Source organism: Manis javanica, chromosome 8 (genome assembly GCF_040802235.1).
Source record: "Manis javanica isolate MJ-LG chromosome 8, MJ_LKY, whole genome shotgun sequence".
In the NCBI taxonomy this organism is placed as follows: domain Eukaryota; kingdom Metazoa; phylum Chordata; class Mammalia; order Pholidota; family Manidae; genus Manis; species Manis javanica.
The window spans coordinates 66308635-66326487 of NC_133163.1; the positions used below are offsets into that span (position 1 = coordinate 66308635).

The window sequence follows — 17853 nt, forward strand, 5'->3', positions numbered from 1 at the left end:
GGCAAAACTGGACAACTACATGTAAGAGAATGAAACTGGATCACTCTCTAACCCCATACACAAAAGTAAATTCGAATTGGATCAAAGACTTGAATGTAAGTCATGAAACCATAAAACTCTTAGAAAAAAACATAGGCAAAAATCTCTTAGACATAAACATGAGTGACCTCTTCTTGAACATATCTCCCTGGCAAGGGAAACAAACGCAAAAATGAACAAATAGGACTATATCAAGCTGAAAAGCTTCTGTATAGCAAAGGACACCATCAATAGAACAAAAAGGTACCCTACAGTATGGGAGAATATATTTGTAAATGGCAGATACGATAAAGGCTTGACATCCAATATATATAAAGAGCTCACCCACCTCAACAAACAAAAAACAAATAATCCAATTAAAAAATGGGCAGAGGATCTGAACAGATAGTTCTTCAAAACAGAAATTCAGATTGCCAACAGACACATGAAAAGATGCTCCACATTGCTACTTATCAGAGAAATGCAAATTAAAACCACAATAAGATATCACCTCACACCAGTAAGGATGGTTACCATCCAAAAGACAAACAACAACAAATGTTGGCAAGGTTGTGGAGAAAGGGGAACCCTCCTACACTGCTGGTGGGAATGTAAATTAGTTCAACCATTGTGGAAAGCAGTGTGGAGGTTCCTCAAAATGCTCAAAATAGACTTACCATTTGACCTAGGAATTTACCCTAAGAATGCAGCAATCAAGTTTGAAAAAGACAGATGCACCCCTATGTTTATCGTAGCACTATTTACAATAGCCAAGAATTGGAAGCAACCTAAGTGTCCATCAGTAGATGAATGGATAAAGAAGATGTGGTACATATACACAATGGAATACAACTCAGCCATAAGAAGAAGGCAAATCCTACCATTTGCAGCAACATGGATGGAGCTGGAGGGTATTATGCTCAGTGAAATAAGCCAAGCAGAGAAAGAGAAATACCAAATGATTTCACTCATCTGTGGAGTATAAGAAAAAAGGAAACACTGAAGGAACAAAACAGCAGTAGAATCACAGAACCCAAGAATGGACTAACAGTTACCAAAGGGAAAGGGATTGGGGAGGATGGGTGGATAGGGAGGGATAAGGGGAGGGAAGAAGAAAGGGGGCATTATGATTAGCATGCATAATGTGGGGGGTGGGAGAAAGGGGAGGGCTGTGCAACACAGAGAAAACAAGTAGTGATTCTACAACATTTTGCTATGCTAATGGACAGTGACTGTAATAGGGTTTTTGGGGGTGTGTGCTTGGTGTAGGGGAGAGCCTAGTAAACATAATATTCTTCATGTGATTGTAGATTAATGATAACAAAAGAAAAAAAAAGAGAAAGAAAAGGGGGATTACTCCCTGATAGGAGAAATCTAACTGCATATCAATGATTAATGCATGCTTTACATATCCTTAATTTTGATCATATAAAGGGTGTCAATGATCAGCTATGGAAGTACATTTTTCTGATAATATTCCTTTCTTTAAAAAAAAAAAAAAGCAGTTCTGGTGTGGTGATCTCCAATAGGTTCTTCACAATGGTATAAAGGTCATATCAAAGTGTGGACAAAGGGTTTGTTTGTGTTTATTCAGAGGATCAAAGCCTAATTTGCCTGCCCAGAAAACGAATTAAGATACGATATTAAGAAGAACTTCCAACATCAACATCCTCTGGAAGAGTCATTCCAGAAGATGATCATCAAAAAAAACTTCAACAAAGATCCTGGCGCTGTTGCAGTTGTAGCTGCATTCATCCCACCAGTTCCTGGACTTGCCATTGGAATGAAGAAGGAGATATCTAAGCTGGCCTGTGCATACAGTAAAACAACAAATTTGACTGGATCTATATTATAGGAACTCAACCAAGAATTAGGAGAAGTGCAAGTTGCAGTGCTCCAAAATCGTGCGACTATAGATTATCTACTGTTAAAAGAACATATGGGATGTGAACAGTTCCCAGGAATGTGTTGTTTTAATTTGTCTGATTTTTCTCAAACTATTCAAATTCAGTTAGACAATATCCATCATATTATTGATAAGTTTTCACAAATGCCTAGGGTACTTAACTGGTTTTCTTGGTTTCACTGGATATGGCTGGTAATTGTAGGTCTGCTTTTGTTATGTATCTGTATTCCTATTCTGTTAATGTGTGTATGCAATTTAATTAGCAGTTGTTAAAACCTATACATGCTTATGTTACTCTACAGGAAGATATATCAAAGAAATAGTTCATCTTCCCATGTTTTCTTCCATCTGCTACTTATATAGCTTTTCTTCTTCTTTCCTAATTACAACCCTTTAGTAGAATTCGTGCCTTATATCAAAAATTACCGAGTATCATAATTCTTCCATGTGGTAAAGATACCTCAAGATAAATGCTGGGCATAGAAGCCACAGGGCATAAATCTGCAAAAAAGTAAAAAGCTAAGCTTTTCAAAGAATATGGCTTCTCTCTCACTTACCAACTTTACATTTCCCTGTATGGCTCCGGAAGATGACTGGTTAGCCAGAGACGGGTAAGATTCCTCAAGGGAGGAACAACCTAAGACAGGCACAGTCACAGGGGGGCCATCAGGTGAGAAATTGGGGATCAACGGAGGTGAGGCTTAGAACCCCATCCCCCCTGTTTTGAGAGAAATCTTCTGCATCCATGGATGTTTTGTTGCCCTTGTCTAGCTTGGATTAATAGTTAGTCTATAGGCACACACCTGATCATCTACATTTGCCCTCTTACAGCACTAAATTTTGTTTTCTACCTTTATCTTGCATCTACCTACCACTTCAGCATTTTATTAAAAAAAAAATAATAATAATAATAATAAGGGAGAAATGTGGGATTCACATATAAATCAAGTATAAAAATCAAACGAATAATCACATCTGACTTGATTATTTATAGTTCATGATGCGTGATCAAAACTGAAAGTTTCTGTGATATGACTGCCCTTGCACTGTTCACCATGTAAGAACTTATTCACTATGTAAGAACTTGTTCACCATGTAAGAACTTGTTCGTTATGCTTCAGAAGATTGGAGACTGTTGAGAATTAGGCTTGGGGTTGATTAATGATTGTGCATTGAGTCCCCTATACAGAATTTTATTGTTGTTAACAACCATTTGATCAATAAATATGAGAGGTGCCCTCTCAAAAAAAAAATCTGTTGCATTCCTATATACTATCAATAAACTAGCAGAAATAGAAATCAGGAAAAGAACTCCATTTACAAATGCATTAGGAAGAATAAAATGCCTAGGAATAAACCTAAGCAAGGAGGTCAAGACTGTTAGACACTCATGAGAGAAATTAAAGAACACACTAAAATGGAAATATATCCCATGCTCATTGATAGGAAGAATTAATATAATAAAAATGGCCATCCTTCCAAAAGCAATTTACAGATTCAATACAATTGTTATCAAAATACCAATGATATTTTTCAATGAACTAGAGCAAATAATCCTAAAATTCATATGGAACCACAAAAGGCCCCAAATAGCCAAAGCTACCTTGAGAAATAACAAAGCTGAGGGTATTATGCAACATGACTTTAAACTATACTACAAAGCTACAGTAATCAAAACAGATGGGTACTGTCACAAGAATAGACCCATAGATATACGAAACAGAATAGAGAGCCCTAATATAAACCCATGCATATATGGTCAGTTAATATATGATAAAAGACCCATGAATACACAATGGGGAAAAGACAATCTCTTCAATCAATGGTGTTGGGAAAACTGGACAGCTAAATTCAAGAGAATAAAACTGGATTACTGTCTCACTACATACACAAAAGTAAACTCAAAATGTATTAAAGACCAAAATGTAAAAAATAAAACCATAAAACTCTTAGAAGAAAATACAGGCAAAAGTCTCTTGAATGTAAGAATGAGCAATTATTTTCTGGACACATCTCCTCAGCCAAGGGAAACAAAACAAAAAATGAACAAGTGGAACTACATCAAACTAAAAAGCTTTTCTACAGCAAAGGATACCATCAATAGAACAAAAAGGTAACCTACAGTATGGAGAATATATTCATAAATGACTTTTTGGATAAGGGGTTAACATCTAAAACATATAAATAACTCATATACCTCAACACCAAAAAAAACAAATAACCTGATCAAAAACAGGGTGGAGGACCTGAAGAGACATTTTTCCAAAGGAGAAATACAGATGGCCAATAAACACATGAAAAGATGCTCCACAATGCTAATCATTGGGGAAATACAAAAGAGACGTTTTTCCAAAGGGGAAATACAGATGGCCAATAAACACATGAAAAGATGCTCCACAATGCTATTCATTGGTGAAATACAAATCAAAACCACAGTGAGATACCACCTCACACCAGTTAGAAGGGCCACCATCCAAAAGACAAGAAATAACAAGTGTTGGCAGGATGTGGAGAAGAGAGAACCCTCCTGCACTATTGGTGGAAATGCAAATTGGTGTAGCCACTGTGGAAAGCACAATACAGGTTCCTCAAAACACTAAAAATAGAAATAGCATTTGACTGAGTAATTCCACTTTTAGGAATTTATCTGAAGAAAACAGAATCCCTGATTCAAAAAGAGATATGCACCCCTATGTTTACTGCCTAATTATTTACCATAGCCAAGAAATGGAAGCAATGAAAGTGGCCATAATAGATGAATGGATAAAGAAGATGCGGTACATATACATTATACAATATTATTTGGTCATAAAAAAGAAAGAACTCTGCCATTTGGGACAACATTGATGGACCTAGAGGATATTATGCTAAGTGAAATAAGCCAGGTGGGAAAGGACAAATACATATGATTTCACTTACTTGTGGAATCTTAAAACAAAACAAAACAAAATGAACGATATAGCAAAAGACTCATAGACACTGGGAAGTGACTGGTGATTACCATAGGGAAGGGTTGGGGTGGGTAAGGGGGAATAGAAGGGCACAAAAATCTCAGTCATAATATAGGTTGGTCACAGGTATGGTAGAACAGCATGGAGAATATAGCCAATGGTTCTGTAACATCTATGTTTCCAGATAGTAACTGCACTAGTGGAGTGAGGATTTAATTATATGGGTAACTGTTGAACTACTGTGTTGTAGACTTGAAACCAATATAATATTGTATATCAACTATATTTTAATAAAAAAGAGGTCAAACATAGAGTATCTTAAAAGAGTTCTGAATTAAATGATAAGAAGTAAAGAAAATTAGGTTCATAATTAAAGAATAAATAATTCAGTTAGACCGAGAAAGGCAGACATGACTTTGATTGGCTGTTCCACATTATATAAATTGATGAAGGCTATGACCCAAGCCAGGTCAGCAAGTCTTTGGCTGGTGGCCTTACTTCTAAATCCTAGAGGCTGGCTCAATTTTGGTATTTCCTTAGATACGTTAGCTGTGAAATGACATTGTCCTGAAATTAAATGAAACCTCAGGAACTAAGCCTTTCACAAACACACACATACACATCCACACACACACAATCACATGCACCCTCGTACTCCACTGCACACAACCTTTCAGTAGAATACTTATATTATTCACTATGTTTTCCTAATTACAAAATTAATACATGTTCACTGCAGACAACCTAGTCCTTTCATTGCTACTAATTTTAATATTGTCATAATAACACACAGTATGAATGTACTAACATGGATAAGCTGCTGTTCTATATTGAGAAATTGTGTGCCTGGAAATAAGTCAAAAGTCCAAAACCAGTATGATCAGCCCAAAGATAATACTGGTCCTTCCAAGAATCCTTTAGGATTCTACTCCTAAAGGACAAAGGAGGCTTCTTCTCAACTGCCTCCATACCTTCCCTGGAATATATGAGTTAAAGAGGCCCAAAGCCATCTCTCAGGAGTTAAAAAAATAATAGTGAATATAGTAAACACCAATACAGACCACTGGTTGGATAGTCATCTTATAGGAGTGCACACGGTTAGGCATATTCAGACACATATTTATTTGTATCAGAAATCATCTAGATTAATTTCAACCTAAATGAGTTTAAATGGACTAAAAAAACTAAACTCAGAAAATCAACAAGCCAAACATTGTTGGGTTTTGTATTAAGACAATTATACTTCAATTAAAAGTAACTATTTAAATTCATTTTTTAAATTATTTCTGCTTTTATTATCATATAATATTAATCACCTATTACAGGGCAGACTCTTCATCAGAGGAAAGGAATAAAGAAATATAGTAGTTGAATTTTAGGATATAAAAAGGAAGAAATCCTCAAAGGAGAAGCAAATCTTGACCCCAATCTACACATTATTAGTTTTAGAGTATAAGCACAAATTAAAATAGGGTGATACAATCACAAATCCCATTCAGACGAGGGGCTGTTATCTAAGTAAACAAGGGTAAATTGCTTAGGCATATCAGTTTATCTGTGTAAAGTAAATTAAACTTTTTCAAGGTACCAAGTTACAACTCAGAATAAATAAAAATTTAGCCCAAAATTATCAATGCAGTATCCACATGAATAATGTAAGCATTTTAGAAGCCAGCAATATTTCAAGGGGCCAGGAGCACACATTGTTCAATAAACGTTTGGTGAGTATTCTTAAGATTTAAAAATATAAAAACCCCAAAACTACTTTAAAAAGGAAAAGCAGGCTCTATAGTACACTGTTTACAAAAAGGATGTATTATTTTTCTATGATACTTCAATTTACTCTCATCCCATACTAAATAGCTTGCCTCACCAAAGAAAAAGTTTCAGACTCCATTAGGGTTACAGACATATTTAAATAACAAAACTATTCATATTAATGACACTATATTGATATTTCCAAACAATGTGCATATCTCATCAAAGGCCTAGATTCTAAACCTTTTGATGATTAAGTGTCAGTGATAGCTCTTGCTTATTTATTACCAATAAGTAACTGATTTGCAAAGACATTTTAAAATTCCACTATTTTCTCAAAGTTCTTATAGTAAGAGAGAGATTTACAATTATTTCTCCAGTGGAATCTAGGAAAATCCTTGGAAACAGATTCAAAATAAAGCTACTAATATTTAAATTCCATTCCATAAAAAAAGATATACCCTACTATACTTAAGTATTATGTATTTGATGTAAGCTAACATGTTTATTGCTCTCTTGGCTTTAACATTCATTAGCAGAATATAAAATTTTCCCGTGGTTGTATTTGCCAAAAAATCCAAATTCTCCTAATATTTACTCTTATTCAGTATTTTTCAGTAAGTATTTATTGAGTGCCTGCCATGTATCAGGCAGTATGTTATAAGTGCTGGGCAGTATGACCCTAACCACTATATTCTACCCAAAACTTAAATGCTACTGCTTTTCTAGAACACAGATTTATATCACATTTTTCTAAAGTATCTTTATGTTTTTGTAAACATACTCATTCTGGTAATATTTTTAAAAATTCAATTAATTAATTTGAAATCTAAAAGAAAATTTATAAATGACTTTTTAAATTAAGTTATAAGTGATATACTCTTATGAAGGTTTCACATGAAAAAACAATGTGGTTATTGCACTCACCCATATTATCGTGTCCCCCCATATCCCACTGCAGTCACTGCCCATCAGTGTAGTAAGATGCCACAGAGTCACTATTTGCCTTCTCTGTGCTATACTGTCTTCCCCCTGATACCCCCACACCATGTATACTAATCATAATACCCCTCAATCCCCTTCTCTCTTCCTCCCCACCCACCCTCATTCACCCTTCCCCTTTGGTAACCACTAGTCCCTTCTTGGAGTCTGTGAGTCTGTTGCTGTTTTGTTCCTTCAGTTTTGCTTCATTGTTATACTCCACAAATGAGGGAAATCATTTGGTACTTGTATAAATGACTATTTTTTAAGACACAAAAATGTTTGCCTGTCATGGAATTTGTTTTTCTTTATGAACAGCAAAACACCAAAGATAGCACACATTACTTCAAGCTTTAACTAATTTACCTGAAATGGGAGTATTCTGTGAGACTGATAATTGCACATCTCCAGTTCCTGGTGGCATGTCCACAACTAAATAGTCAAGCTGACCCCAATCTACCTAAAAACCAAATGACACAAATAACATCACTGTATAACAACCACAGCAAATAGTGATGCAAACAAAAATAAACATATTAATAAATTTAAAATAATAAATAGCTTAAGTGCTAGGGACTGTGCTGAGGGCTAAGGATACACGGATGAACAAGAGACAGTCCCTGGCTCTAGAAGACCTTCTCTGAAAGTTCAGTTTAAATTTCCAAATGACCACCTGTTGGGCCCTTGCCCACACACACATACAACCAATGGTGAATCCTACCACAGTGGGCTTCTATTCAGGACCAATCATTTATTTTCATTGGGAAGAGATCATATTTTACCTAAGAAGGCCTTGGCTTTTTGTCCTTTGGGTTTTTTGGTACAGCATTTCCTATGGCAAATACTAATATAATTTTTAAAAGTTTATTATTTTTCCTTCATAAAACACACTAATAGTGAAAACTAAACCTTAATAAGAAAAAAATATATATAAAACCAAGTCCTTAATGCTCAGCTTCACTTGAGATAGATCTCAAGGGCACCTCAGGCTCTTTTCTCTTAAGAAGGCTTCAGCCTCTGAATCCCTAGTCTCAGTGAATGGCACTAGGATCCTTTATTTGCCAGAAGCTTGGAATCATCTTTAACTCTTCTCTTTCACTCATATCCTCAGTCACCTATTCTGCCTTCTAAAAAACTCTCTCAGATGTATCCACTTCTCTCCTTCCCCACTTCTAAGAACCCAATGGAGGCTACAACCATCCAACATTAAAGCCTGCTAACCCAAACTCGGCTCCAGTGTTGCCTCCAGTCCATTCCTAACACTGAAAAATGATCTATCTAAAATGTAAGTCTGACAGTGCCACTTTTTTTGTCTAAAACTTTTCTATTGCTTTTAGGATAAAGTCTGACTTTTAGCTCCAGAACACTGTGTGGACATCTTTACTTGCCAATTCTCCCTCATTCTTCAGATCCCAACTTGAAATTAATTTCCCCTAACTTCCATTAGATTTAGATACACTGTTCCTACTATGTCCTTAAATCATTTATCCAATAAATGTTTATTGAGTACCTACGATATGTTAAGCATTAAGCTGGGTATTGATAATTACATGTATCCTGGTCCTTAGCCTCAGAGAATTTAAAGTATAGAGGGAGACAGATATTAAGCACATAATGAAATAATCCTGTGCAAAAGAAAGAGGTTAGTAAATGTGAAAATTTGAAAAATTAACATAGCTGGAGAGCACTGAGTGAGGGGATGGGTGGGATTCATTTACTGTTATTTCATGATCTGTCCTCTCATCAAACTGTAGCTGAGTTAAAATACCTAGCACAGAATGCACATACAGAAAATGCTTAGTATTTTTCTTTCAAGGAATGAATGAATGAACACATGAGGTTTGAGGTTTATTTAAAACTAAGTAGTAGAAATCATACTGTATATATAAATCTCATCCTGCTTAAAACTTAATAATGTGAATAAGACTTTTCCATAAATCATATATTTTTTTAAATTAAAGTTCAGATGAGAGTGAGTCAAATGGATTCCCTCATGTATTAACACATATTTATTGAGAATCAGGTGCCAGATACTGCTCCAGGTGATGCAGATAAGGCAGTGAACAAAACAAAGTCACAGGTACCATGTACCTAACATTTTAGTAAGGGAGAGAGGGAGTCAGACCAAAAAAAAAAAAAAAAAAAGACAAATCAGAGAGTAAAAAATATTACAATGAAAATAATTATCCCTTACTAAACAAAATTAATGGGTTCCTGATTCAGCTATCCAATCAAACAGCAAGAGATATTTTTTTAAATCTCTTCAATTCTTGAATTGCAGAGAGCAAGTAGTAAGAGTTCAGATAGCAGAAGATATCAAAGAAATTATTTGAATCTCTTTGGTTCCCAAAGTGAGATGGTGAAAAATACTTGAAGAGTAGGAGAAAAGAATAGAATGGGAAGGTGCTACTTTCAACAGGTAGTCACAGCTCTGAGTGAAGTTGGAAAATAACTGATGCAGTTATCTATAGGGAGCATTCCAGATAGAAGGAATAGCAAATGCAAAGGTCCTAAGCTGGGGATATGCATGACACATTTAAGGAATAGCAAGGAACAGCCTTTCCAAAACAGCACCATCCCCAACCATCAATCTCTCTCTTTCCTTGATTTTATTTCAAAACATTTATCTGTATCTGACATTATGTACTGATTTATGATATTTCTGCAACACAAGTACTTGATACTGACTTAAAGACACATTTTAAAAGAATGATGAAATGATGAACATAGGTTGTTCATTTTCATATTAGGGTACTTGGTTTTAAAAAATCGTTACCTCAAAGTTACCCATGGTCATGAAACTATTTACAAAAAAGATGAAGGATACTTTTCATTTTATATCCTCTGTACTGAAACTCCTAGCACTGGCAGGCTGACAGGTCTCTCTGTTCAGAAAACATCAAATGACTGGTACCAACAATTTATCATTGTTGTTCCTTGGCATTCAATCATATTTATCATGTTGACCCCAATTTCTCATTTCTTTAAAGAGAACTGCTATTAATGTTCCAAGGAACTAAAAATAATTCACTGTTAAAAAAATTAATTTCAAATGACTCTTAAATTGAATTTAAATTATCTGAAAAAAAAAAAACTGATCCAAAATCATCATCACACACTGTAGGTGTTCCACAAAGGCTTGCTGACTTGAACTGAAAAGAACTGAAGTCACTGTCTGAGTTACAGTTTTATAGCATTAACTAATGCCAATATTGAAATATATTGGTTGCCAGAAAGTTCCAGTTCTCTTGTAAGAGTCACCAAGTCATTGATTTTAGAATGATTTGAGGATTCCCTAGATTCTATTTTAATGCTTACTTGAATAAATTATGTGTTACTAAATGTAGGGAAATAAGTATCAGCAAAGCACCCAGGTATCTCATTTAGTAAAACCCAGTGGCAGATCCGGATTTTGTGTAGCCTGGAGCATATACAATTTGAATGATCCTCTCCAAGAATAAGACTACAAAATTATGCAAAATTAGGTAGCAATATTTATTTAGAATGTGAAAAGAAATCACCAAAAAATGCTAGAGCCTTCGAGATTCAAGTTCCTTTCTCTGAAGTCTTGTGAACAACAGAAATGTTTACATAGAAATGCTTCCTGACTGCAACCTGATTCCTCTCTTCATCTAGAACATTCTACAACTCCTAGCATCTCACAGGAGCCCAGGCAAGTGTAGAACTCTGAGTTTCAACTGCATTAGCCTCACAGTAACAACACCTCTGGTAAAACCTTCTCAACTCCCTTTCAGGCTCAGACTCAAAGGATTCCAGCAGGACAGACTGAATTAGTCTAGACATAGCATTACCAAGGTAGTTTAAAAATGCCATGTAGGTAAATAGTACTATAGCAGAGAATTCAGCAATGTAGCTACAAAGTCAAATACATGAATCAAATCTGAAGGAGGACATAAACAGCATAGTGGGAGACTCAAAAACAAAGCCAGTGGACAGGGCAACTGAGAAGGATGGGATGAGTTACAGATTAGGGGTAACAGTTCAGACCTGAGTGTACCAAGACAGCCTTTGTGCAAGATGCCTCTTTTGCACAATACCATATAATCCTTGTTTCCTTCTAAAGTATTTGAGATATAGACTTTTGTATTTAAATATAATGCAGTAACTAAGTGTCCAAAGTTACTCAAATTATATAACAGTTTTTTCATTTATCTTACAGATATATATGTATTTGTAATTGTTATAATATCACAACTTACAGTATTACTTTTCAAAAAATTTCTGAAGACATCCAACACTTAAAGGTTGTGCCACCATGAAGAATTACTAAATCTCTGTTAAATGATATTTTTTGTAAACCTTATAAAGGGCAAATATTCTAAACACTGCGATTATTTTAGGCTAATATGTCTTCTCTAAACAGTTTTATATTCAAATATAAAATTATTTTATAAAATCATTTAACAATGTTTTATATTCAAAATAATGCTCAATAATCTGAGAGTAACTCAAAGATTCAAAAGTGATTCCCTCTTTTCTGAGGAATGAATTAGAGATAAAAATATATCTTGTATTTGGGCAGGTAAGGTAATTCATCTTCTTCAGGTTATCAGTTATGAAGAGTATGGTGCTATGAATGGGAAAAGAAGATGGGCCACTTTCTTCCACAGACACTTCTATTACAAAGTTGACAAAAGCAGCAACAATCAGGCCTCACTCCAGAGGACACTGGGAGCACAAGCACAAATAGGCAAGTTATAAGTGTTGAAAAGAAAAGCCTACAGATGCATTCCATTTTTGGCTTCTTGGCTGTCTCAAGCAGTTTACCACAGTCAAGTCCCAGGGTAGCAGTTTTCCATCATCACTACTACACAGGTCATGGTTAAGTACTATAGGTCAACATACGCTTCTCCAAACAAAGATAGAGTGCCCCAGCCATCCTAGGTCAGCTAACAAGGCCAATGTCAGCCAGGTAAAAATATCATCAGTTGGTGTGGACCCTAGGCTGTGGAATCAAGGAGGAAAATCACTGCCAAGAAAGAGAGGCAGAGCTACAGCCTCCTCCTGGAGCCAAAGTAGCAGCCAAGAACTGAACTATTAAGGGCAAGAAAAAGGTATAACTAAAGAACAGACAAATCACATAGCAGGAGAAAGGGGACAAAATCTAAACTGAGTAGTTTAATAGTGGGCTATGTCCAGGCAGCCCATTCATAAGGTGATATTTCATAAGTGAAAGGGAAAATTCTTAAAGGAACCTGGGCTGGGCCAGACATTGCCTTTTTTTCCTGTCTGCTTTTAATTGCTAATTGAAGAACTGGTTTTGACTGAAGAGTTGGTATGTGCCTACTTGACTCATAATTATTAGCTCTCAGGGTAATGTCCGTGTGTCTGACTCTGGCCATATATCTATTACAACTTCTAATCTATACCTAAAATCTTCTATCTATCCCTAATTTCCTGGTTCTCCAATCCCAACTAGGCATAATCCTTTGCAAAGAGCACACAGAATAGTACTTGGGCTTTGCTCAGAATCTCAGACATGAAACCATGCCACTAGTGCCTAGAAGATGGAGCTAACCTTGTCTCAGACCCATGGACAAATTTGTCAGGCAAATTACCAAGCTCCTAGGATTTTTGATTCAACTAATTTCCAGGGTAGATATAAGCCTTCAGACTAAGAATTCTAGGGTAATTATTCTTATACAAACTATGAATAAAATGAGAGTTCCTGTGGCCAGGATTCTCACATGGCCCTGGGTGACTAGCTCACTGCACACCTGTGGGCAATACATGGCTGTTGACTCTATAAAAAGAGCTCTGCCCAGTGCTCTGCATGCAACACGGTGGCAGGGCTGCAAGGCTGCAGGAGAGCAGAGCAGAGGCTGGAGTGGTGGCAGCGCCAAGGACAGAGGCCCAGAGGACGGCTGTGTGGGACGACCGTGCAGAGAGGCCCAGGGGATGGCCATGTGGAATGGCTGTGCAGGGAGGCCCAGAGAATGGCTGTGAGGGACAGCTGTGCAGAGAGGCCCAGAGGACAGCTGTGCAGAACGGCTACGCAGAGAAGCCCAGAAGACAGCTGTGCGGACAGAGGGGCCCAGAGGCAGAGACCGGCTTGCTGCATGCAGACTCACTCTGAGTGAATGGGATTCTAGTGACTGACCTGCCACCTGGAAATAAAGTTGGGTATAACCCTTTCACCCCAAAGAGCGTTCGGCTGTCAATTTTCTTTGGTCACACTGAATCCATAGCGAACATGCCTGGGGCTGAAACCCATTGGCAAGACAATAACTATCTCCCCAACCTCAATATAAGCTCCCTGACAGAAGAGATCATTTATTATGCACCTCTGGATTCACTCTCCACATCTAATACCCTTTATAACACCCAATTAGGGTTCAATCAACACCCACTGATCAATTCCATGGATTAAGTTGTCCCTTACAATGTTATATTACTAAAATTAAAAATTTTGTCATGTGAGGCACCATTTATATACAATATAAATCTAAAATAGAACATTAAATGTTTTTTTTTAAATCTGAACCATAGTTTTTGCTCTGCTCAGTAAGCTATTCAAAATCATGCAACATTTTATGTTGGTTGCAAAAAGAAAATCACTACAAAAGTGAAATTGTTTAAATATAAATAGCACAATAAAAATTTAACTAAGATTTTTACTTGAGTTGATGGCCTACTGACTTGTGGAAATAAATGAAACAAAAAACATAACAAAATTATCCTTCAGATTGTTTTGCCAAGAGCTAACCCAATTATAAAACATACTATCCAAATTACAATGATATAAATGTTCTTCCCTAATATTTTCATTTTTTTTCCAGATAGAATTCTCTAATCCATTTTCAAATGTCTTCCTTCCTATAGGAAAACAGAGGTGGGGGACTACTTGAATAAATCCCTCCAAAGGCACTAACAACCCAAATGACAGTGGAAATGCTTTGGGAGTGAAGAGAAACTTTCTTCTTTATCTTTCCTTTTATCAGCATCTCCCTTTTCCTTACTCCATTAGAGGTACAAAGCAAACTGGCCCTGACAACCTGGAGATAGCATCAATTTACAGAAGACTTTTTATCCAAAATTGGTACATGTGTCAATCGTTGATAACTCTGTACCTAGTTTCTGAAATAATATTTAAAAGATGATCTAATTCCCAGGTCAGCCCACAGATGCCAATGTAAATCCATGGTAGAGCTGAAACAGTCAAACCTCATAATATAAAAATAAAGACACCACCACCAACAGCACTTCAGTCAGTCACAGGAACATCTCTCATAGGCTCTCTAGAGCCCTGCTTTAGGCCAGCTGCTTGCATGTGCAGTATGTGTAACCTAGTAACCTAGGAAGTAGATGTTACTGGAGGACAGGACCACTATCAAAAGGCCTGCTTGAGAATCAAGATATTTTTATTTTTTAAAAATTACTAAAAGAGAAGATGGCGGCGTGAGCAGAGCAGTGGAAATCTCCTCCCAAAAACACATAGAGCTATGAAAATATAACAAAGAAAATCTTCCTAAAATAGAGACCACAGGACACAGGACAACAACTAGACCACATTCACACCTGCAAGAACCCAGCGCCTTGCGAAGGGGGTAAGATACAAGCCCCGGCCCGGCGGGACCCGAGCGCCCCTCCCCCTGGCTCCCGGCGGGGGGAAAGAAACCGGAGCGGTTTTTTTTTTTTTTTGGCGAGTGCTTTTTGGAAGCCTTAAAGGGACAGGGACCCCCATTGCTAGGGAAGCAGGGTGGCGGGACCGCTGAGCAGGTGCCTGGGACCGGCACTTGAGGACGGAGGAAATCGTGCGTTTTTCCCCTTTTTTTTTCTCTTTTTGGCGAGTGCTTTTTGGAAGCCTTAAAGGGACAGGGACCCTGGTGCTACAGAGGCAGGGCAGCGGGACTGGTGAGTGGGTGCCTGGGACTGGCGCCTGAGGACAAAGAATATCCCGCGTTTTTCCCCTTTTTTTTCTCTTTTTGGCGAGTGCTTTTTGGAAGCCTTAAAGGGACAGGGACCCCGGTGCTAGGGAGGCAGGGCGGCGGGACTGGTGAGCGGGTGCCTGGGACCGGCGCCTGAGGACAAAGAATATCGCGTGTTTTTCCCTGCGGGACCAGTGGGCGGGTGCTTTTTGGAAGCCTTGAAGGGACAGGAACCCTGGTGCTAGGGAGGCAGGGCAGCAGGACCAGTGAGCGGGTGCCTGGGACCAGTGCCTGACGACAAAAAAAAAAAATCAGGTGTTTTTTCCTTTTTTTTTTTTTTTCTGTTCCCTCTCTAATTGTTGCTGTTGTTGTTTTGGTTTGGAGAGTGCTTTTTGGAAGTCTTAAAGGGGCAGGACAGAACACTTACGCCAGAGGCAGGGGATCTGGGAATCTCTGGGCACTCTAACCCCCTGGGCAGCAGGGAGCACAGAGGCCCCTTACGGAGATAAATAGCCTCCCAGCTGCTCCCCCTCCAACGGGGCTCCACCATTTTGGAGGAGCAGCCCGAGCAAGGCCAGGCCCACAGCAACAGCGGAGAAAAACCCCATAGCAATCAGGCAGGAAGCAGAAGCCCTGTCTGCACACAGCTGCCCAGCACAAGCCACTAGAGGTCGCTATTCTCCCAGGTGAGGGAGGCCACAAACCAACAAGAAGGGAAGCTCTTCCAGCAGTCACTTGTACCAGCTCTGCACACTATCTCTATCACCATGAAAAGACAAAACTACAGGCAGACAAAGATCACAGAGACAACACCTGAGAAGGAGACAGACCTAACCAGTCCTCCTGAAAAAGAATTCAAAATAAAAATCATGAACATGCTGACAGAGATGCAGAGAAAAATGCAAGAGCAATGGGATGAGATGCAGAGAAAAATGCAAGAGCAGTGGGATGAAGTCCGGAGGGAGATCACAGATGTCAGGAAGATGATCACAGAAGTGAAACAATCCCTGGAAGGATTTATAAGCAGAATGGATAAGATGCAAGAGGAGATTGAAGGAATAGAAGCCAGAGAACAGGAACGTATAGAAGCTGACATAGAGAGAGATAAAAGGATCTCCAGGAATGAAACAACACTAAGAGAACTACGTGACCAAGCCAAAAGGAATAATATTCGTATTATAGGGATACCAGAAGAAGAAGAAAGAGGAAAAGGGATAGAAAGTCTCTTTGAAGAAATAATTGCTGAAAACTTCCCAAAACTGGGGGAGGAAATAATCGAACAGACCATGGAATTACACAGAACCCCCAACAGAAAGGATCCAAGGAGGACAACACCAAGACACATAGTAATTAAAATGGCAAGGATCAAGGACAAGGAAAGAGTTTTAAAGGCAGCTAGAGAAAAAAAGGTCACCTATAAAGGAAAACCCATCAGGCTAACATCAGACTTCTCGACAGAAACCCTACAGGCCAGAAGAGAATGGCATGATATACTTAATGCAATGAAACAGAAGGGCCTTGAACTAAGGATACTGTATTCAGCATGACTATCATTTAAATATGATGGCGGGACTAAACAATTCCCAGACAAGCAAAAGCTGAGGGAATTTGCTTCCCACAAACCACCTCTACACGGTATCCTACAGGGACTGCTCTAAATGGGAGCACCCCTACAAAGAGCACAGAACAAAACACACAACATATGAAGAATGGAGGAGGAGGAATAAGAAGGGAGAGAAGAAAAGAATCTCCAGACAGTGTATATAACAGTTCAATAAGCGAGCTAAGTTAGGCAGAAAGATACTAAAGAAGCTAACCTTGAACCTTTGGTAACCACGAATCTAAAGCCTGCAATGGCAATAAGTACATATCTCTCAATAGTCACCCTAAATGTAAATGGACTTAATGCACCAATCAAAAGGCACAGAGTAATAGAATGGATAAAAAAGCAAGACCCATCTATATGCTGCTTACAAGAAACTCACCTTAAGCCCAAAGATAAGCATAGACTAAAAGTCAAGGGATGGAAAAACATATTTCAGGCAAACAACAGTGAGAAGAAAGCAGGGGTTGCAGTACTAATATCAGACAAAATAGACTTCAAAACAAAGAAAGTAACAAGAGATAAAGAAGGCCACTACATAATGATAAAGGGCTCAGTCCAACAAGAGGATATAACCATTCTAAATATATGCACCCAATACAGGAGCACCAGCATATGTGAAGCAAATACTAACAGAACTAAAGAGGGAAATAGACTGCAATGCATTCATTTTAGGAGACTTCAACACACCACTCACCCCAAAGGATAGATCCACCGGGCAGAAAATAAGTACGGACACACAGGCAC

At 37.9% G+C, this 17853-nt stretch overlaps 1 protein-coding gene across 9 annotated transcripts in view; it reads right to left on the reverse strand.

Annotated features, from left to right (window-relative positions):
• NUBPL (NUBP iron-sulfur cluster assembly factor, mitochondrial) overlaps positions 1-17853 on the reverse strand; it is a 259893-nt gene that overhangs the window by 80181 nt on the left and 161859 nt on the right. For all 9 annotated transcript variants that reach the window (XM_073211389.1, XM_073211392.1, XM_036999438.2 and 6 more), the window contains one exon: positions 7981-8074. In XM_073211389.1, coding sequence (XP_073067490.1) covers positions 7981-8074 — 94 coding nt within the window. The remainder of the gene's footprint in view (positions 1-7980; positions 8075-17853) is intronic.